Below are 23,425 nucleotides of genomic sequence, written 5' to 3' on the forward strand. Positions count from 1 at the left end.
GCATGCTATAATTCAGATAATTTTAATCTTGAACGAAAGGGCTAAAGGGGAGCTGTGATAGAAGTAGTGCTGCTTAATAGTTGCTGTTACGTTTTACCAACCATTATACAAATTAACCGAAGCATAGGGACCTGCATTGTTTATTGCTTAAACTAATTGAGGCATAGGGTCTTGCCTTGTCTTGATAAAGGTTAGCTCCTGGAAGCTGCCTTTCGAGCCAGCAAGAACCAACCCTGCAGTTAAGATAAGAACAAAGAGACGACTGAGCCTGCACAGGAACAAAAGGTTACTAGTGGTGATGAAGAGGAGCCATCAGCCTTCATCCTGATGACCACCAATGACTACCACAAGGACACAATGCGCAAGTGCAATCAAGAGGAACTTATGGAAATGAGTTCTTGAAATGAATTTTAATAGGAAGCCGGGGTAGGTCATGCATATGTATAGGCGTTTGGTGAAATTACATGAATATGTAACACTTGATAGCATAAGTTGAGATGGTGAGTTGCTACCTGGTGCTCACAACTTTGGTGGGGTTACCCCCTGTGCAGCCCGGTGCTGAATACACATACCTACTTTACAATCTTACAGATTGCGGAGTCTGTTTTCTGCACATCATCTAAAAGTAAAAAAAGGTGTTTTCAAGTTTGTTTAGAAGACCTTTTTGTATGTAGCTGATTTAAAAACATGGAACAGTCTGTAAAAAAAAAAAGAAATTATGAAGATCTTTAAAAGTAGAAATGGGGATTATATCCAAACTAATGATTTCTTGCATTGACTATATGCTTCTAAGTAACACTTTGACTTTTATTCATACAGACAATCCTGCTTACTCAGTTAAAGTTTATGAGATTGAATCTTACTTTTAAAAGGTACAAGAAGATATTGAGGGAGTATCCCTAAAACTAGGGATAGACATCATATGAAAATCTCATGTACAACCTCTTAAGAAATATCTTTTCTGGGGATCAGCCAGATCCTGTGGCAGTGCAAGTGGATGGAGCTTTTCTGCGGGTGAGCTGCAGCAAGGAGGTAGGAAGACGCAGAGCACATATGGGGCAAGAAACATTCTGTCTAGGCCTTGGTTTGTGCCCACATTATTGTGCCTGATTTCTGTGGATAAAAGTTCATTAATGCCATCCATGCCTTCTGCTGAGAGGCATCAGGACCCTGTGGCAGCCAGTCTGCAGGAAGCAAACAGACTGTCTCAGTACAGAACCCAAGCCTGCCTGTTGCACATTTAACCAGCTCTGTGGCTCGCCGTTTTCCAGTTTTTCACCATCAGGAGCAATGCAGAGGTCTCCAGACAGCTCACCTCTCAGGCAAGTCTAAAGCATGTGCCTGCACTGAATTTCAAATTCAATCTGTTTTTACCCATTACTGTTTCCGTGAAGAGCATTCTTGCCATTTAAGCTGACTTAGCAGCCTTCTGCTATTGATAACCATTAATGTCTAGGCCACAAAGAAGAAACATTTACTTACAGATTTTGAAGGCTCTCATTAGTGATGGTCTGGGAATGCGACACTTAACAAAACAAGATGTCTCCAACTGTCTGCTTTACATGATGAAATGCTGACTCACATTTTGCTCTCATGTGCTCCATAAATGAGTCATTGAGATTGGCTGTGTATAAATAATGATTGAACTTCTATTTTCAAAGCAAGTCCTGCCAACTCCCCAAACCACATATATCCCAACTACACAATTCTGAGCTGTTACTGGTCTCCGGGGTCACAGTGACCAATAAGAAGTTTTCTAGACAGAGCTTTGATTGTGCAAAAGAAACTTGAAAGCTGTTTGCAATGAAAACTATTTATACTTTGTTCCGTTGCAAGTAGAAGTCTACTGGAGGATGTCCACAGCAAGGGAAGGTTCAGTGTAGTCCTCAGACTCAGAGGCAAACCATGATCTGTAGCCCGTGATCATGCTGCAGCTTTCATCCTGTGAAGCCTTAGGAAAAGGCTTCCAAACAGATCAAATATTCTAATTCTTTGCTTAAAGGGGTCTCAGCACAGACCAGAATCCTTCAGTGCACCTTTAGCACACTATAGTATAGTCATGTTACGTCCACATAAGCCAAACAGAATTTATATCTGATTATGGGTATACCTTCTGTGCATTAAAATTGTGACTTACTGCTTCAGTCCGTACCATGGATTTGTGTGCCCATGTGTGAGGCAACAGATACAATGCCTGAGCTTTGGAGGCCGTTGCTGCTTTTTTGAAAAATAGCTGTTTTTGAAGAGAGCACCTCCAGGCATGATGACTGCTGTAGCTGTTGAGCCCATACCAAAGGTGGCAATGGCACCATGGGTAAATACTTATTTCTTACTAAGGAATTAGATCCAAATAAGATGGGAGAGTAATTAAGAGTTACAGTTTTCCAAGATAACACAGATTAAAGAAATGTATGATGTTAAAGAGGAAAAGGCAAATATAAATTCTCAGATTATTATTAAAGAACAGATTTAGTGAAGTTAAAGAAAAAAACAAAGAATTAAGCAAAACCCATGCAAACTCTTAAGAACATAAACTAGAATTCAGAAAATTTTAAGCCCTTTGACTAAAATATTATCCTAAACCCCCTGATCAATCTAAGTGTGGAGGTATCAAAACTCTGTTGAAATGAAAGATTGTCCAAGAGGAGTGCTAAGAGTTCTGAACATTCCCAGGACTCCTTGTTTGCCAGCACTGATCTCTTGGCCAAGCTTCCCAGCTTTGCCAAAACCAGGCACAGTTGCTCTGAAGTGCTTGAAAGAACAGTCTTGCTCTGTGCACGGTAAAACCACATCAACTTCAACTTTTGCTTTCAGAATCACAGCTTGAGGAGGAAGGCTTTTGCACAATTCTGTGCTTGAAGAACTTGTCCAGAAATTGAGAGCATCCTGTTCTGTGTCCTTTTAACTGTGACCAAACTCCAAACCTAAACTACAACCTCCCACAAGTGCTCTAATCATCACACAGATGTTTGCACTTTAGGGGTTTTTTCACCTTCTTTTTTTTTTTTTTTTAATTCTACAACTATCATGAAAATGGACAAGATAGATGGAAGTTGAATTTTTTCATCTCTAAAAGTACATGGGTACCTACTTCACAGAGGCACTGCAAGAATCCATTAGTTAATCTTAAAGTATTGTGAACACGCAAGAGCAGTATAAATGCCAAATACTGTTGCTTCTACTAGTAGCAATGATATTAGTACTTGACACTTGTGTGGTGTAGTGCCTTCCATCTGAGAATCACAAAGCACTTTACAAAAATAATTTATTAAGGTGCTGTGAGGTAGGTATTATCTAGCTTTTATAAATGACCAAACACAGGCTCATATCACTTAATTGAATTGCTCAAGTTATCCAGGAGGCAGGCATAGAACCGCAATAGGGCACATAAGACCTCCTCTGTCATCTCTAACCACCAGGAATTCTTCTTTCCAATTTACCACCTATTTGCTCTCACTTACGATTTTTGTGAGCTGTCTTCAACAAGTAATTTCCATTATCTTTCCTATCATTATAAATGACAGAATTAAGGTCACCACAGTAGCAAATATAAGCCTGTCAGGTTATGTGTCACATAGCATTAGATGAATAATCCATTTACATGTAGTAATACCTATTAATATTTATTCTCCTTATTCTTTGTTGTTTTGGTGAAAAAAATAAAGTATAGCCTGTCACAAATAAAAATTGGTAGATTTTACAAAACGAGAACCCATAAATAAAGTTATCTATATTCTTTGTGGTTCTAAAAACCAAAACTCAGATTTTGTTGTTTTACTTATTCTTATTAATATTGGTATTTGAAATAAGCACTTCTGATAAGAGGGATTTTCCGTATTGCAATTTAATTATTCATTCTCCTGCAAAAAATGCTTTTAAAAATATTGCATGGGTGCCTGTACAATCTAATTACTTTGTCTCTTGACCATTGATTAAGAGACAGTGGATTTTCTTATTTTTTAAAATAACATAAAATTATGGCCGGAGCAATCACATGCCACCCATCTGTACTCTCAGCCAGCCAGCTGCTTGAAGATGCTCACTGTTAAGAGTGCCTGTATGTACAAGCCTCACCTGCAACTCTGATTCATGAGTGAGGGGACTGTCCCATGCTGCAGGAGGTTGTATGGCCCCATCTTGGGTCTGCGCCTCACCTTGTAAACTCAAAGCAGATGAATGTGAGACTGACCACTCACACTAATTACTTTCAATAGTACTTAAAGACATCAGTGCCATTTTTAGACTATTCTGAGCTTGATACAGATGACTACCACTTATTTTCTACTAGAATTTTCTCCTTCATTAAAAAGGACAAGATATTATGATTATTTTTGTCTGAAGTCAGGTACTATCCAGACATTTAGGTGCATAAAGAGATTCACAGGTTGCAAAAGGTAGAAATTTCATTAAAATTTTCAGAGACAAGATGTGTCAAGTGATAGGGCCCTGCCTGTGGCAGGGGGGGTGGAGCTCTATGATCCTTGGGGTCCCTTCCAACCCATGCCATTCTATGATTCTATGATTCTATAGGTATGTTGCCACCGGAGCCAGGTGAAAATTACTGACATCATTCTCAGAAGTTAATGAAGGAAATTATTTATCTTGTTATTGTTAATATATAAAGAATTTATAGAAATGTAATATGCATCTTTAAATTATACATTTGTTTGCCCACACACATTCCTTCCCTCTTCAATAACAGTAACACATTTTACCAGATCCCACCTTCTCCAACTTTAGTGAAAATGTACTTCTCTTTCCCTATTTTTACATGCCTTGTATAGATGGCAGCAGCAGTTACATATTGCTGCTTAGAATCTGGATGTGCCTATGTGCACATATTCATTAATGTCTCCTGACTATATTAGTGTCAGCTTCCTTTCTGCCACCAATTCATAATGAGGAAGCAAACTACCACCTCAATTTGCCTCTTGCACCACATGCCCTCAAGATTAATGGAGGGGATTCACAACTACTGCAGCTCCTGATGCTGCTGCTTCACACAGCCTTGTCTGCTCAGGATGCTTCTTACAGGAGGGGTCCCCAAGGGGAAAGCATATTCTTTGCCTCTTTGTACCTCCCTGTCCTCATCTTCTGCTCTTTGTCCTTCTCCATTTAGCCAGATCACCGTGTGAGTACACTGCACTGAGCCATCACACAGTAGTAAGAGAAAGGCACATCATAGCTTTCCAGGAACAAATGGGGAGATGTAATGGAAGCAAGGAAAAGCTTTCTTCTTACAGCATTCATTATTACCTTCTTATTCTTCTGCCCTTTCCTTTTCCAGGCTTTTTGGATGTATTTTTACTAAATTAATACAGGGAGGCAGTCAGATGTCCACAAGATTTCCAGTATTCTGTGAAAACACTACAAGTTCCTCCTCCTGTCCTCAGGCTGCAGCAAGAAGGGCTAAAATCAAATTTAGGTTCAAACCTCTTTCTGCCACAGAACATTCAGCGACTCGAATTCAAGATGACTTAACATGGGAAGTCATTGTGCATATGAAAAAGACATCTTTTTTTCCTTCAAGAGAGAGCACAGCAACACTGTATTTCTAAAACAGTCAAAAGATCCTGGCCTAAATTTTTACTCTCTGGCACTGCTGCCGTTCTGATCCTTTCTTTTGAAAGTCACAAATATTTCTTCATTTTATTAAGGGGAAACCAAAACAGTTAATTGTCACAACAGCTCTAAATAAATTAATTAACTGGCCTGTGCAATGTGTTAAGCTTGCCCAATTTTGAGAAATGACAAAATATTTACAAGGACATGACAGACTTTAAAAGCACTGTAATGGGCAATGTTGGGTTTCCTAATTCTTACACAGTCTTTCACCCTAGTAAATTTGTCTACACTATTATTTTTAATATATAATGACACCAACTGCTCCACCACCCAGAGTACGAACTCACATCACATACAATAGTGTGTATCATCCAAAATTTTCTTTGTTTAAAATCCAGTGTCTTCCATGCCCACATCAATGCATGCATATAAATCTTTAAAATCAGCTTACATTATTTTTATACATTTTAAAGTTTAAAATTATGCATTTTTGCTGTTGATTCTGAGCATTGAATTATAACTCCTAACTTTTGCATAGGAGAAACCTAATAATACATCAGATCACATGTCAAACATAGGCAGCATTTCGCTTACTTTAAAGCCATCTCAACCTTAAAGATCATTTAAAATGAAGTCAGCTATATGACCACTTAATGTTAGCCTTCTTTGCTGCCAAGCCAAACCTGATAGAAACTGTCAGTAATCACCAATTACCACTTTCCAACACAGGTAATGCAATGATCTGAATGAAATCTGACTTTTTACTTCATAAAATAATTATAGGACTGCAAATGTGTTTCTGCTTCGTGACTAACAAAAAATGTTTGTAGAAATTTTGTATTATAGTCCTTATAGAAGAATGTAATACATTCCTTATTTTCTTTTGCCATTGTTTTTTGTTAATAGGCTGTGCCTATATTTATCTAACAACATTACTTTTTATACAATTAGAAAAAAACAAGACCTTGATGAGCCTATCATAAAGCAAAACACCAAGAAATCTTCTCCACCTCAGCGTACACAGGATCAGACCCTGAGTTGACATTATCCATCACTCTGTTTGTATAACACAAAATTAATTTGATGTGTTAATTTTGTACTTTATGGAAGTATTTATTCTTTAATCCCCCTGGGAGCATACAATGTTCGAAGAATGAGTAATATGTGCCACTTCATGTGGCAGATTAATTGCACAGGAGACAGGATTTTCTATAAACATTTTTACAAGATATTTTGCTGAAAATCATGAAAGCCAAGCTCAGAAAAACTCCTTGAAACTACTATGAGAAGCACAGTTTAATTCCTCTACTAGTTACAGGGGAAAATAATGTACCTTTGCGACCTCTTGCTGTGCACAAATGCCAGCCCTCGGTGCAGGGATGAAGCAGCAACCTGCGGCTGCATTCTTCTCCCCAGCCTGCCATAAGCACTCAGAGCACCCGTGACGCTTTGCCAATATTAACAAATGGCTCAGACATAAATTATTGCACATGCCTGCCTAAAAACTGCGCTTCCTAGGGACATACTTTCCATGAAAAGTTGTGCTCCTGCAACTGAAAAAGCTATTGATTTATTCCCTCCTTCACGCAAAATCATTCCCAGCACCATACCTGAAGAGGGAAACTCTTTTCTTTCCCTGGCAAAAGCTGCATTTTCTCAGCCTTTTAGTTTGTGAAAAATACACTCTGTGTGCTAACAGAGCAAGAGTTTACAGTTCACAAGCACACTAATAAAAACACTGGAATTACAGTAATGCAAGGGAGGCAGTTGCTTATCACTTACCTGCATCAATAAAACATATCACTTATCTGCATCCCAAACACAACCCTTCTTCCATTACATCACCTGTAACTAATATGTTATCATATGTATCATACAGACTAATTATTCATTCAGACTGCTTACTTATAAATCACCCAAAACTCTTTGTAACGTGTATCTGTGTCTCAGTTGGTTTGGAAGTGGGAGTAAACCGGTGTTGGTAGGCTAAGTAACACAGTGAGAGCTGAGTTCATCTCCAGCTGCAGTTGCAGTTCATTAACTAGCTACAGAGAAAGCAAAAATATCCTCACACACAATTGCCAAAATTCTGTCTTCCAAAGCTGTTACTTCTTTGTGTCAATTATTTTAGATCTACTGTCACATTGTAGACCTTTGGCCATGGATGAATACCTTTTCTCTAGCAGGCTATCAATCTGACTACAAAAACAATGGAAAAACATCTATCTTCCCATATTTAGCTTCCCCTATTTTTCTGACCTTTTTACCTTCCCAAGTCTTCTCCACTTCACCCCAGCCTTTCACGATGACCTTCAGGTGCACTTCAGAAAGGCAGGATGAACAGCCCAACCCTTCCCAGCTCCATCTTCTGTGTTCTTTTGCAAGTTCACTCCTGAATTTTTGGACAGATTAGTGACTAGTAGGTACCCCAGTGCACACAGAGTGTCACTGCTAGTGGACGTACCAAAAGGACAACTGGCATAGTTATCATGTATATCCATCCCAATTAGAGAAACTGAAGCAGCCTCACAAAACCTCTGGAATACCCATAGATGTAATTTTCCAGAGTTAATTTTTTGTAGTATTTTTCCGGACTCGACAGATCATCACATGGAAGTATTTACTAGCTCCAGGTAATAAAGCAAGATATCTCCATCTCTTACTTGTGTAATGGTGGCTTCAACAACATGAAAGAATAAGACTACCCAGAGGTGAATCCCTCTTGCCCAGCAGGCACCAGGCTCAAAAGTTTCCCACCTCTCAGTGATGTCCTGCTGTGACAGCATCCCTGGTGTGCACTTACTGCAGAACTAAAACAGCAGACTCACTCCCTGCTTTTGGGAAGAGAGAATATCTTATGTGGAAATAAGTGCCTGCCCTCCTATTTCATCCAAGGGGAGGACCCCACTGAAGTTGCTCAAGAGCAGGATTCCTCCTCAAGCAGCCTTAAAGATGACTGTTGGCAAGCTTCTGGTATGTACAGTGTTAGAGGAAATTACCAGCACGGCAACACTGGGAGGAAAAGAAACAGAAATCCCTAGCAGGGCAGCTAAATAGACAAACCCATAAAATCCATCTAGTATTGTTAATATAGTGCATTAGATTCCAAAACAAGTCTGAAAATGACACTTGCCCTTCATAGGAAATGAATTACTGGTGGTAACTGGCCTAGTCAGTCACTTCCACACAAAAATTATAACAGCAGAGAACAGGACATTAGCTTAATACCCAGATATTATGATGATACCAGGATAGTGATAGATATTAACTAATATTGGGATATCGTCTAATCACTAATTCACATTGCATAAGCACAGTATTCTGCATTTCTAATCCTGCAAAAGTTACAACTGACTTCTGTGCAGGTTTTTTTCTGCTCCATAAAAGATAAAAAGTGGTTTATATGTGTCTTAGTTCTGTTTTATTTCAACCAGAAATCTGGATCCCGAGATCAAGTGACGCTGATGTTACTATAAGCATTGAACATACGTAGTATAACACCATCGCACAGTCAATAATCCCAAAATTTTCCTTCCTAATGAACATCTATCTGCTGTGAGGATAAGGAACAGGGAAGCAAGTTGCGAGTCAAGCTACATGGTGCCAGGGAAGTATGCAAATCAAAGAGCAACTAGCAAGAAGGGTGTTACATTTAGTGTATGTATGTAAATGCTATAGCAGCATGTTTTGTAATTAACCAGCACTGTTTGTGCTTCAGTAGCACTGAAAAGAGTCACTGTATTGAGTCCAGCGAAAATATACAAGGTTTCATTTTTGGAGCATGGTTGCATTTCCCTTCTAATAGAAATTTGGCTACTCAGTCACAGTGATGTGTCAACCCTGGAAGTCCTAGTAACTAGCATTCACTACCTTTAGCCAGGTTACTTGCTAAGTAAAATCTAAATACAATCTGAATACCAGATCCATGCTGGCATATATCAGCATTGCAAAATGAGATCAATTGAATACATTGATTTAAACAAGATAATATCCTACCTTGAACAGTCACTGCTCCCTGTGAGTTTTAAGGATGCTTGAAGGAACTACAGAATGTACTATAAGAAGCTTATGATGATTCACCAATATCCACTCACATGCTCTTTATCTTTGAAGTTCATTGCCCAAGTGGTGAACCAGAGCTTTCTCTGAGTCAGTCTGCATGTGCACATTACATATACTGGGACTCCTCCTGTCAGGAGCACCAAACAGCTTTGTAATGGTATTTCTGAGAAAATCTAGCCACTCCATCTGATCCACTCACCAGATTGCTGTAAGGAGATGCAGCAATCTTTAATCTTCAGATGTCCCAACACACACACCAAGATACAGTCCTCTCTTCAGCATACCCTTATCAGAGTTGGTGCCGAGCTTACCACATTCTAGTAAATAAACAGAGCCAGGAAACAGGCTCAAGTCCTAGCACACAACTGTCCACACCTTTTTGGTTTTAAAATGCTCTCCAGCCAATTTTGATGTATGGTACCCATCATCCTCTCAGTGCCAAATTATAGTTTGGGGAAGAGCAGAGGATTGGCAATATTCCCAGAAGGTGGTTTGGAATGGGGTACCTTGTTCCAAGCAGGGGTAGAGAAAGATCTTCACTGCATGGGCAAGCACTGTGAGCATCTGCCACCCACCTGCAGGTTCCACTGCTCCCCCTTTGCAGGACAGACATAGCTTCATAGTCCCACTGCCAGTGCCTAGGGTCCAAAACCAGCTCTGCAGGCTCTCACTGTTGCCTAAACATTGATTTTACTCTATAGAGAAGTTACGATCCGCAGTAAATGCCAAAATCTTATTGGGCCTTAACAGCTCCTCCTAGAAACTGTAGCCCACAATGAAATGCAAAAAGTGGGAAAGCAGAGGGCAGTCCTACACTGGCTCAGAAATACAGAAAGCTTTCAGGGAGAATCCATAACAAGTCCCCCACCTTTCATTGAATGCTGAGTCATTCATTTGTACCGCAGAGTCCTGGACTGATGGAGACACAGGGATATGTAAATCATAATTTTAGAACAATTTATCTTTGAAGAGTACCTATGTCTTCTTTGACAGCGTTTAAACATTACTGCTGAGCAGTCCCAAAATCCCGAGACACACGTAATATTCAAATGCCCTCAAAAAAGTCTGCTGCCCATTCTGGTGTCTTTTTGAGTTTGTTTCCTTCCACAGGTGACTACACTTTGCACTAGCTTTCCTCTGTATTACCTGCTGTTTTATCAAAGAGGATAGAAGGCCTGCACCTAAAAATCTTGGGTAAATATATTGCTCAGACTTAATTGCCAAGTCTGGGATAACTTTGATGCATCCAGAACCTGAACAAAGTTCGATATCGCGTAACAGAGAAGATCAAGAAACAGAAAAAAATACACCTAGAGAAGGTGAACGCTGTGGCCCAAAAGAACAGAAACAGAAGATATCTAGTGTCTACAGAAGACAAGAGGAGCAAAAGAACCAAAAGTAGGTTGAGGCTGTAATGTTCTGTGAATTCCTGATGGCACGGAGTTACCCCAGACTTACCCAACACAAAACAGTATTTGTTTGGGCCAGATTCCAGTCAGAGTCAGGGATGGTCCACACACATATAAGCATAAAGGACCAGCCATGGCAACAGAACCCAAGAAGCAGCAATTGCTTACTCCATAATAGGGAGAGATTTCAGAGGTTAATAAAAAAAAGAAGGGGGGTTCTTACTTGCCTTTTCTGAACAGCCCATGTCAGTGCTGTTAAATTCTCCTGGAATGGAAACCACATGCTGGTAACTGTCCCTGCCCTGTTTCAGTTCCTAAACCCTCCCCAAGAAATGCTTGTGACAGTGCTGCTTAGTTCATGGCACAAGCATACTAGAAGCAATGGTCTCAGTTTCATAGTCTAGCCCATTAAGCTCCAGTGCCTGGCATACTCCCTGGTATTGTTTACTACTACACACACAACCTTTGAGGATCAGTGCCTCAGCGCTTTCTGTAACAAACTCATTTACTTTGCAATTAACCTCCCTGCTCACATTTACTATCCCACTTCTTTTCTTCTTTCCAGTCACTTCTGAATACCAAGTCCTCTCCATACCTGCCAGCTGTAATGTCTACATGTCTTTGTTCACTGTCCTTCAGAGCAGAGGCAAGGATTCACTCTTCTATTGTTTGTTCTACTCACTGTGAAGTACAGTGTACAATTGCGGTACTAAATCACTGTACTTGAGGGCTCATTCTTAATATGCAGATCTTATCAAAATATATTAGTACCATCAAGTAGAAAATTGACACCTCCATGTTTCTTCAGATACCACATATCTGTAAGTGATTCCAACCCTACAATTTATCCTATAGCATGCTGTAATCAAAAGCATCAATCTTTTTGAGGCTGTCTAATATCTAATGCTTACATTCAACATCCTTATTATGTTAAGTATAAACACAACTAAGTATCCAACAATGATGAAAAAGAATAATTTCTTACACTGTACTACAGGAGCAGACATACCTTTTATTGTAAGGAGACAGCTCACAATGCTTGTAGTCTCGTACTTAAAACACTTCAGTGTAAGGTGATACAAGTACTTAATCAGTTAGTATTCTTAACAGGCAATCAGGAAGCCAATTAGGATTTCTATGACAGCTCCAAGGCAAGTGGAAGGTCAAGATCTGAACCTTACTGGAGTGGACATGGAAGAAAAGGCTGCCAGTGGTTCATCACATTCATGGGGATCTCATCTACTGTCTCTGATTACTTTGGAGGCATGGTTTGGGGTATTGGTGAGTTTGGGCTTTTATTTTTACAATTATCCAAGATTGCAGTATTGTCGGGTATAATGAACAATTACAGTAACTAAAAATAATTTCTAAAAATAGATATTTCAAATACTTTTTTCATCATAAATTTGTTCTTCAAACAGTGCTACTCAGAGCGTCAAGAAGACAATATTACTACAATCACACATTCTTTGGCAAAAGCAACACTATTTAGGTAGAGGGAAAAGGCAGTCAAGGTCCTTATTACTTAAGTTTACAGATGAACTCCAGATTTAAAAAGAAAAACCTTGAAAATTGTTTTTCTACTGGAACATTTCTAAGTGTAGATACCTAAAAGCCTCATTTGCTATGGCTTAGAGAGTGGGTTTTCAGGCACAGACAATGGAAGTAAAGCATTTTTGCTGTGGATTTTAAGGACATTTCCCTGCTTATGGTTTTCATTGACTGTGAAGATTATGCAGGCTTTGTTAAGTCTTTCTGTAAACTTGTTTAAACCCCTTTCAAAGGAACAATTTTTTTAACTTCTTCCAATTTGCTGCTTATAATGATCTCTGCTGATGAAAGTTGTCACATATTGAAATCAACATAAACACTTAAGGGCTGATCCCACAACCCAAAGATATCAAATTAAATCACCTACAACATTAGTGATTCTTTAAGGTGAAGAATATTATGAATAGATATATAGGCTAGTAGACAGCTGTCAAAAAAGGAAACTTAGAAAAACACCAAACCAAAAACCAATCCAATTTCTTTTGCACTATATTCTGTCCCCATTAGAAGACATAATATGGCATATGGATATAACCCTCTATTTCAGCAATCACTTTAAGAAATATCTGCTTTATATAATAAACCCCCTGATGCTGTCAGTACTGTGGGATTTTTTTAACTTCACGGAATGAAAACTTGTTCCCCAATAATAAGAAGAGAGCTGTGCTGCATAGATTTATTAACCTAGCCAAAATGAATGACATATCTTCTCCACCACGTGTTATCATTTTAAAATAAGACATGTCCTCCAGAAAATAAATTTGGAGACCATTTTTTGTTTACATTGAAGAGAGGGTTAACCCCTGAAGTAAATAACCAAAATGTTGTATCAGTTTATTTTCAATAATACACTTATAATGCCAAACAGTAAAACACATCCATTGTACAGTATATATGTGCATATAATATCTGCATCAAAGATCACAGATCTGTGATTTTTTTCTGTTCATTATTAGTAAGCACAAAAACTTACCACTTGGTCCTAGAAAAACTTTTTTTTTAGTGCTGTCTATTTTGTGAGTAAATCACTGGCTCGAACATTGCTGAGACTTCCTCACATTGCCTCTTTGCCACCCTGAATAGCCAAGGATTTATTTATCATTCCAATTAAAATTTGAAATCTTTGGCTGTAGTACAAACTTCCCTTGATTGGGTTCACTAAGCTATTTTTCCACATAGGTTTTGCTATATTTTCTTTGAAGTGAAGTATATATTTAAACACTGGAGAAGGGAAGCACTAGGGTCCGCTCCTGTAGACACCTACAACATAATAACCTTAGAATTCTGTCAAGGCAGAGCAACAGTATGGCTTTATAAGGACAAGAGTTGGGCATTCAGACTGCTATGAGGAGCGACATATGTATCCAGGGACATTTACAGGATGTGTATTTATTATTTGGTGTGCACAAACTACTGGCATACACATCACGTTGTGAGGTTTTTTTCTTCTGCGGTACAGGGACCTACACAGCTGCACTTTTAAATTTTATTTTCTAATTTAGTTCTCAATAGCTACATCAACAACTTCTGATCTGATCTGGTGTTTGTCAGACCAGGCAGCCACTTGCCGAGTTGAGATGCTGTTGGGCACAGGCCTGTGGCCAAGCGGGTTGTGGATATCCTAGATATCCTGTTCCTAACCCGTAATGCCTTCCAGCATGGAGGAGCAGTCAGAGCAGCATCTGGAAGTAAGCATTTCCTTTCTCACACAGAGAAATCCTTATTATTATCCAGTCCACTGATCACCTGCCTTAGCCAGCATTTGGACCACAGTATTCAGCGAGGAACTGATGCAAGGATCACTGCAAATTCTTTCCCTGTCAACCTGTAATGCATCACCAGAAGCTTCCTGTAATCACAGACAAGGGCTCAAGAACATGCTCAAAATATCAAGATTTGAACTTGTTTTTACAGTGTCTAACATAGGGTTACAGGAATATATACCTTTTGCTCTCTTTTAGGACCACCCACCTCCCCCCCAAAAAAATCAGTGTCAGAGATTTCCACACCTCACAGATTCATAAGTCCAGTAAAGATGTAATGATTAGCACAGCAAAATGAAGATTACCTTAGACAAATCATTTGTATTGATCACTTATGAAACCCACAAAAAACAACTCAAAATTATAAAAATCTGAATCTGAAAATAAATAATACATAGATTGCCTTAATAGCTGCAAATTCCTATTTCTAGCAAACCCTCTAATCATGGTATTGATACAGATTGTATTTGTGGTTTTAACCCAAAAATCCCATCTACCAGATATTTTGCTATCATAGTGTAGATTTCAGGAAGTTCTCTCCTTACACTTTCCAATCTAGTTCCACAAGCCTTCCTAACATGTTATGATCTAAGTTGGAAATGCAGGCTGCAGATTTACAGCAGATTACAACTGAGAATTTTCTCAACAACATCAAATACATCTCTTCCAGTTCAGTCTGAGCAGAATATAGATAGAATATTTCTGTTGACACAAATGCACTAAATCTGCTTTAGAATGTATTCCAGGGAAAACATCAATTGAAAAATTGATATCAACTAGAGTTGATTAATGTATGAATTGTTTCAGAGCTGCATGCAATCTCCCAGCAATAGTTCTATTTCTTTACTTGAACCAGCTTGCCAATTATCATTATGCATAACTATGAAACTGGGACAAAATTTTGATGATGATGTTTACATCTTATCCAGTATGCACATAAATTTAGTCTAGTATAAAAAAAAAAAAAACCCACACCCCACACCAAAAAGCTGTCATTAAAGTGTCTCACGGCTGGGTACAGAACAATACGTTCTGAGCAGTGAACAGTGTTTTCAGGCATGTGTACATACTCCATGACAAATCTTGTTACTCATGCGCAGTAGTTGATTGTACAAGACAAGCAGTGATATGTGCCTGCATAAAGTACAGAAATCCAGGAGTGAACTCTGGGTATCTAGCTCTAAAATTAGAGTAGTCGCCGCTGGTGTCACCTATACAGATTATCATCATAAATCAAGTTATTTTAATACTGTTCATTCAGAGTTTTGAGGGTTCAAAGGTTAACAGCAGAGCTGGTTGGATCTTGAAAAAGCAGTGTTTGCAACTGTTGATGTGAATGCTAAACAGCTCTTAAAAGGATCTTCTTCCTGCTATTCAGAAAAGTTTGCATGCTTGGACTTCTGCGTGCACATGTTTACAAAGTGACTACTTTTCCCCAGCGAAGACCGCTTAATTCCTTGGGTGAACAAACTGAATTTTAATGGCATTGCATGTTAGGTTGGGAATTCCAGTTCCTTCAAGCTCATGTATGCATTTGTACTGCTCTATGACATCAACTTGACCCTGTAATAAATTTAATTTGTCCTTTAAAAAAAAAATAACGTTGTAGGTGTAAAAAGAAGAATTACAGCTTCTCCCATGTGTTGTAACAAACGTGATGTGCTGTCTTCCAGAGTGAAGACCAGGGAGGGCATCATGGAAGATATGTCCACACAAGGAGCCAAACTTACACAGGTGGATACACACAAAGCAGTAAAATTAAATCTACCACAGAGTAGTACAATGCTATTTTAAAATAATAGTATTTCAGCAGACAGACAAAAACATTTTGAATTTCCTTTTCTGTTTCTATAGAAAAGTCAGCATTTTCCCCCAAGGTAGTGTTTTGCACACTCTCCTTAATATACCCCACAGATTTCCTAATACAAGTGAGAAAAATTACATTTGCAGGTAATGATGACTTAAGGAATTAGTTGAGATGTAATAATAAAAAGACTTTAAAAAGGGTCTTGTTAAATGCCAATAAATACCCAAAACCCAACAAACTGAAAAAAGCCCAAGGCCTTGTAGCCAAAGGTTATTCATACAGACCATCAGGGAAACCCAAGTAGGAAAAATATACCAGCACTGGCCAGTGCTTTTTTTTCCCCTTCTCCATTTAGTGATCTCTTCAAATCCTTTCTGGCAGGGGATAAGTGGATTCTGATTATGAGATTATTTTGACCAGTTTTTACGCAAGGAATCTTAACTCAAAGGAAAGTAATCAAAGTTACTTTATTTAGTCATTAAGTGGTCAAAACAAAATGTTCACTTAGCCAGAAGAAGGAGCTGGAGCATCCTCCCCAGTGCAGGCAGGCAAGCACTTACCATGGACAGCACGTGTGGGCAGGAGTCCAGAAAGCAGGGCAGGAACAGGCTGAACAGCCTTAAATGTTTAGAACCTGGTTAGCAGCTCAACCCACAAGCTGAAGAAGCACCTGTTCCACAAAAAGTAGGTCTCCACATCTATTTTCAAACTCATACACAGGGCAGAATTCAAAACAAAACAAAACAAAAAAACCCAACCAAAACCAAAGCCACCAAAAAAACCCTAAACTGCTGCAATCTGGGTGAGTAAAATGTGTATGAACTTCAAAGCGAGAGTGCAAATGGATATAACAGCAATAGCTCCGGAAGTAATGGACAAACAAGCTTAGCCACATGCAAAATAAAAGAGAAATTGATCTGGTTTTAAGAACTCAATTGAGAGACCAATAAAAATATTGGAATGCTGGAAAGGCACTGTCAAACATAAAGCGGCTGTTTAACATTACTGCTAATTGTGGGTGAAGGAAATGGCCCCAGCAGACGTTGGTTGAAGATGATTAAATTTAATTGCAATGCTATATACAAAGGGCTACCCACCAACTGAATTATAAACAAAATGTGCTTAAAAGTAATGCATTACACAAAACTGGGTTTGATACAAGGCATGAGCAGCAATGCTCCATGCAGCTAAAAACACACTCATATTTTCTGGAAGTCCTCTCCACTTCCCATGTGTTGTAGAAATGCCTGGAAAGCACAGGAAGGGGAACCAGAAAATCAGGTAATAAGATCACTCTAAGGTTCTGTATGGGCTGCACAAACGTTCATACTCTCCAGCAAGGCAGAGGCATTAGGGTTGGTGGGAACACACTCAGCCCTCTCTGAGACACACAGACTCAATGAGATGAGGAACAGTTAAGCGGGAGCGCCTTCCCTTTGTGGGAGGCGGGTGCCTTGGTAAGCCAGCTCCACCACTTTCAGCAGAGTGAGCAGGATTCCCCCTGGCCGGTGGCCACTTCAGCTGGAGGCAGCTGCCAGAGACTTTTGGCACAGAAGAGCGAAAGTACCACTATGTATTTTCTGTCCTGTTTCTTGCTCTTCTTCCTTCAACATTATTTTCTTAGCATAGTTGGGGAGTTTTGCCCCCATTTTCTTTCATAGGAACTACTCAAACTAGATTATCTGAGCTGCTGGTGCATGATTGGCCATTTTATACTATATTTCTTAATTGAAATTTTACCTCCTGTGTATTTTCTTTGTTAATACCAAGGGTATGCCCTTCCTCTCCACTTTCAGTGCTGCTGAGGATGTAGACACAGTGCTGAAGAATGATTTGCTTATGTTCAGAAACTCATGAGTTATTTGGCCTTCCAGATATGCAATGGCTCTACCTTTTAACCTGCAGCCACCTAGACCACATTTCACATGATATGCATTCACTATGTCTAGCCTTTAAACTGCTTTCTCACAACCGTGCTTGGCACGCATCTCTCCTCAGTGGCAGCGAACACAAAACCGGCATTCTTTGTGGCAGACTCGGTTGTACTAGCATTCCCCATCAGGCTTAGGCAGATGGAGACCTGCTCAAGCCGTGGACCTCCTGTCCTCTATTAGGTCCTCAAACATGCTTAAATTTTCTAAGAATTTTCCAAGTTCCCAGTGTTGTTGTCCTCTACAGAGAGTAACAAGGTACTCCTCAGTCCTGGGTACACTTGTTTTAGCACTGGAACAGCGTACTTGTGGTTCAGTATCAACTCAGCAAGTCATTATTTCCAAGTACCTGCAATATACTTATTTAGAATTACTGGAGCTTCTGGACATGGGGTGAGAGCTATGCTTTTTAAAAGGGTAGCTTTGTGTAACAGAGAAGCATTTCCCACCCCCCACACACCCCAAAGAAATTAGGCAAGCACTAAGTGGAAGGGAGCAGCTGTTTGACAGCCTTATTAGAAAACAGCTTAGAGAAGTATGTGAAAAATACTGTATTCAGCTGAAGCTGCAGGGAACAACGGAAGAAAAATAATTAGCCAAGTCAGAAATTGGCTAAGGCACTGGGTCTTCTGAGTCTTCTATTCCTTTCAAAATACAAAGGTAACTTTAAATAACAAGTAGTAAACGAGACTTTGTTTATATCTCACCTTAAAAAAGCCACAAGCAGAACACTACACCCTAATAACATCCTTGGCTCAGAAATTATTCAGAAGCAAGGGGGCCATCTGCTGAATTCCCAGTACTGTTTTTTGCTGTATCCTGGAAGATTTTCTTTGAAAGTTTCACAGCCGAGTCCTTTCCAGTGCCAGCTTTTCTGGGCCTATGAGGTATGGCAGCAAACCTCTGAGCAGGTTGGACTGCAGGTGAGTATTACAGCGTATCTATCACAACCTCAAAAACTGAAAGCAGTGCACTAATCAACGTAGCTACGCAGGACTCAAAAATCCTGTAGACAATACCATCAGCCTGAAGTATGTGTAACATCTCTATGTCATAATGCATTTCACTAAATAGAAATTTTCAGAGCCAGAAAACTTGTTCCTAATATGTTCATGAACATAACTTTCCAGGTAAAATATAAAAGCTGAAAGCACAGAATCAGGTCTCTAAAATAAGCAGCTTCCTTCTTCAGCGAACTGTCCTCTACCCTCAGTTATGTTGGCACCATGCTCAATCTCACCATTCCCTTCCCCGTGCAAGTCTGTCTCAAGCCTTTGACACATTCACTGCCGACTGCTTCTAATTCCACCCCTTCTGCACTCATTACCAGTAACTTCAGATCCCATCTTCAGAGCATTCATAGCTAGTCCCTTCTGCAATGTGTGAAAGCGGGCAAAGGACAGGTACGATTTCCAAAACGTTTTCTGACAATGTCACCACACATCCACATGCCCAGACAAAGTGCCTTGCCTTTGTAGTCCTCCGTATCTTCTTCTTTGTACTGCTGCAGCTAAAGGTCTCTCTGCACACAGGAAGAAGGACCAGAATTGGTCCTGACACAACAATTGCATGCTAAATAAATACTACAGAATCATCCAGACTGAAAAATCCTTGTTCATATAGCCATGAAATTTGATAAAGGTATTTAAAATATTCACTACTGTTCTCATTTCTTAAAGCATAGCCCTAAGTCTACTGACATTTCATGGTCTGTTAATACAGAACACTTTAAATATAGAAAGGTACATGTTATCCATTAAAGACTATGTAGACTCATGCATAAGATAGCTTACAGTGTACAAATGTAAGATTGTTTAATGGTACAAACTATAAAATCGAATCTTCAAAGCTTCTTCTAAGTTCACCATTTAAAAAATGACTGCAAGACATAACCTGTATCTTTCAAAGTTATAATCAGTAGGTATTAAATACAAGCTTAAGCGCAGCACAGGGAATACAAAAATATGCCACTTGCTTAAGACTTCCTTCCTAAGTATAAGAAGGGGTCCCAAGTTTAACTCGTAGTTTACTGAACATACAAACAGTTTGAGTGTTGGTTTATGTTGTGTGGGTTCTTGGTTTGGGTTCATTTAGAGTTTTGTTTGTTGATTTTTTTTCTGGTGCTTAAAACAGTTTTATTCTCTCAGTCAATACTAAATCTCAATATTCATTACTCCTGCATCCATAATGCAAAAAACATATCCAGGTGGTTTTGTTTGCTGTTCACTGTTCCTAACTTCATACACACAGATAAACAAGAAGTAGATGGCCTCAAAACTTGTAGAGATCACTCTAGAGAATCACTGCTTTATTTAATAGCAAACTTTTATCTGTTTTCCAACTAGGCAACCCTTATTTTTTTCCTAAAATCTGGACTAGCATATGAAATATGAAACCAGCATATATAAAACAGTATTAAATGCTAAATATGAAACACATGACAGTAGAAGAGTTCTAAAGCTGTAGTTACCCAGCATTAATAAAACATTACTTTGTCCCATTCCTTTATTCCCATGAACTGCCCACCACTCCCTCTCCACATGACATAGCCCATCACCTCAAAAGCCTGACTAGTTTCATAGGGTGGGCACTAAAAAAACAAAAGGAAATAAGGAAAAAAATAAAAGAAAGAAAAAGAAAGAAAGAATTTTTTGTTGATAAGTGAAAGTTTTCCCTCAAGAATTCAAAATGAAAGGTAGGGATTGCCGAAATTCAGTCCTTTCTTACAGAAGTAGTCCCAAACCACGTAAAGCATCCCAACTCACGGTCATGTGAATCTCAAAAACAAGAGTTTCTATCTTAAGGAAAAGCAATACAAAGTGCTCTTGCTACTTGTTTCAAACTCTGGAAAGCTCACATAAAAGAATGTTTCTATGTAGTGAAAGAGACCTGAGGTTATTTTCAACTTTGTAATTTTTGTTGCTCTTCCCCTAAGCCCTAGATAGTTGGCTTCAGAATAAGATGCCTCAATTTAAAGCAAAAATACTTCTAAAAATACACCTTTGAGCAATAAGAAACATCAGTACAATTATTTGTCGGTCTTTTTCTCTGATATTTGCATTTTAACAAAAAATCCTCTATGGCTGGTAGCAGAACTAGGTTAAAAAATATGATTTGCTAATGGAGTCAGACAATAACATTTCTTTCACTAAGTATTTAGACTGAGTGGTGTGTATAGTCAGTAGGTAACTAAAAAGAAAGGGAAAGAGTTGGAAAGTTAAGTATTTGGAATACAACCACCTCTTAGCCTCCTATTTGGAGGCTGATATCTTCTGATGCTCCTCCACTTGAACATTAGTTGTTAAACTTCTACTAAATGTAAAGTATTTACTATCAAGCTTCTTCATGCTTCAGCTCTTCATGCTTTTTACCTCTAAAATTTTGTACAGAGATCTGTTAACGTCTCCTGCATTTCCAGAGCTTCCACACACAGGGGTGAACCAGCTCCACGGGTCAGAGAACACAAACACAGCTCAGCCAACGTCTGATTGATGATACCTACAGCACAGTTGTATTATATTGCACACGAAAGATAGAGCACTACAAGAGAAGAACCTGTAGGTGCTGTATCCAGGCGCTCGTGTAGGACACATAGGGGATTTCAGGAGTGCAATGAAATATTTGCCATTTTCCGTCAATGAAAGTCAAGAAACCGAGAGCAGAGACTTTGCCATCAGCATCAGTTTCCAAAGGTGTTCGGGGCACAGGTGTGTTACAGGGATCAACCGGCAGTGCCGAAGCAGTGGGGGGAACAGGGCACCCCGGTACTTCCGCGAGTCCGGTGAGGAAGAGGGCAGGTTCGTACCCCTCAGTATGTCACTTGTCCGGCACACTGACAGGGAAAGTTCAGTCGCGGCTACGGAAGCGTTTACGATACCACTACGAGCATCGTTAGGCGGAGGTGATGCTACAGCGAACCGGCGCTGCCCGGGCGCCCCTCGCACGGCGGCTGCCCCGGGCACCTCCGCACCCACTCGCCTCTACGAAACGCATGTAGAGACACAGAGACCGCCTAGGGTAGCCCGACGGGTCTCTGGTCTCCGCAGGACCTCCCCAAACTTCACGCGTGTTCTGCCCAGATGTCTGTCTCGACAGGTACTTCACAACACTCCGCAGCCAAACGCTCAAGTTCCTCTTTTTTTTTTTCTTTTTCAGCCGAAAACAGAAGGTCGATCGTTTCCAACATACCCCCATCGCCTTTCACACGCCGCCACCCCCACCCCCCCCCCCCCCCAACACACACACACACACCCCGAAGTGTCAAAACCTTGGACAAGGTACTAAATCGCGACACCTGGAGCCGACACCGCACCTTCCCCTCCAGCAGCCTCCAACTTTCACGCAAAGTGTCAGAAATGAACCTTTCCTTTGACACGAGCCCGAGACGCGGCCCACGGAGAGGCGAGACCCTAGGGCAACCCCTCTGCCCCACCACGGAGAGCCAGCACCGCTCCCCCCGCCCCGCCTCCGCCCCGCACCCTCAGCCCCGCGCAGGCAGCCGCCGACGGAGAAACTTTTCCGAGCCGCCCGGCGAGGCAGCGCCCACGCCGGCCGCCCCGCGGAGCGGGACCGAGCCAGCGCCCACGCACCGCGTGCCCGGCGGGCCAACGCCGCCCCCCGCGGGCCGGGCCGCGCCGCGCCGGCCGCCCCGCTGCGTGGGCACCCACGGCCCCGCGCGCACCCGTCCGCCCGCACCGCTCCTACCGTGCGGGGGGCAAGTGAGGGAGGGAGCGAGAAGGTGGCAGTTACCGGCGAGCGAGCGCCCTTCTTGCAGAGCGGTCCCCTGAAGACGCCTTTGATGCCGCGGTAGTGCCCGTTGCTGAGGTGCCGGGAGCTGATGACCAGGTAGCACGCCATGCGGGCCCCCCGGGCAGGCGAGCCGGGGGAGCGCCCCAGCCCCGCGGGCGGCGGGGGAGAAGGCAGGCCGGCTCCTCCTCGGCGGCGGCGGCGGTGCTACCCCCGCCGGAGCAGAAGCCCGCATGAAGGAGCAGGCGGAACCGCAGCAGCGATCTCCCCCCTCCCGTCTCATCCAGCGCCCGGGTTAGCGCTGCCAGCAGCAAGATGCACCGAAGGCGGCAGCAGCGGCGGCAGCCAGAGCACATCTGAGGGAGCGCGGAGGCCAGTCCGCATGCTGCTCCGCGGGTAGGAGACGGGCCCGGGAAGAAGAAGGGCAGAGCGCAACTTGCACAGTCCGCCACTGCTACGGCCCCTTCCCTCCCTCTTCTCCTCCTCAAATCAGGCCACCGGCAGCCGACATCCGGAGGGGAGTTTCTCCGCGGCAGCTCGAGCGGCGGCTGCTCCCCATGGCTCTTCCCTCCGCCGGGCTGGGTGGTAGAT

At 41.1% G+C, this 23,425-nt stretch overlaps 1 protein-coding gene across 1 annotated transcript in view; it reads right to left on the minus strand.

Annotated features, from left to right (window-relative positions):
* Positions 1-23,190, minus strand: part of ZNF804B (zinc finger protein 804B) — a gene marked incomplete at both ends in the record, with an annotated part of 238,318 nt that extends 215,128 nt beyond the window's left edge. The window contains 2 exon segments of the mRNA XM_084279769.1: positions 22,838-23,005; positions 23,008-23,190. Coding sequence (XP_084135895.1) covers positions 22,838-23,005; positions 23,008-23,190 — 351 coding nt within the window.
* Between the last annotated feature and the right edge of the window lie 235 nt (positions 23,191-23,425).

The sequence above is a fragment of the Gallinula chloropus genome, assembly GCF_964237585.1.
Source record: "Gallinula chloropus genome assembly, chromosome: 2".
NCBI classification, from domain to species: domain Eukaryota; kingdom Metazoa; phylum Chordata; class Aves; order Gruiformes; family Rallidae; genus Gallinula; species Gallinula chloropus.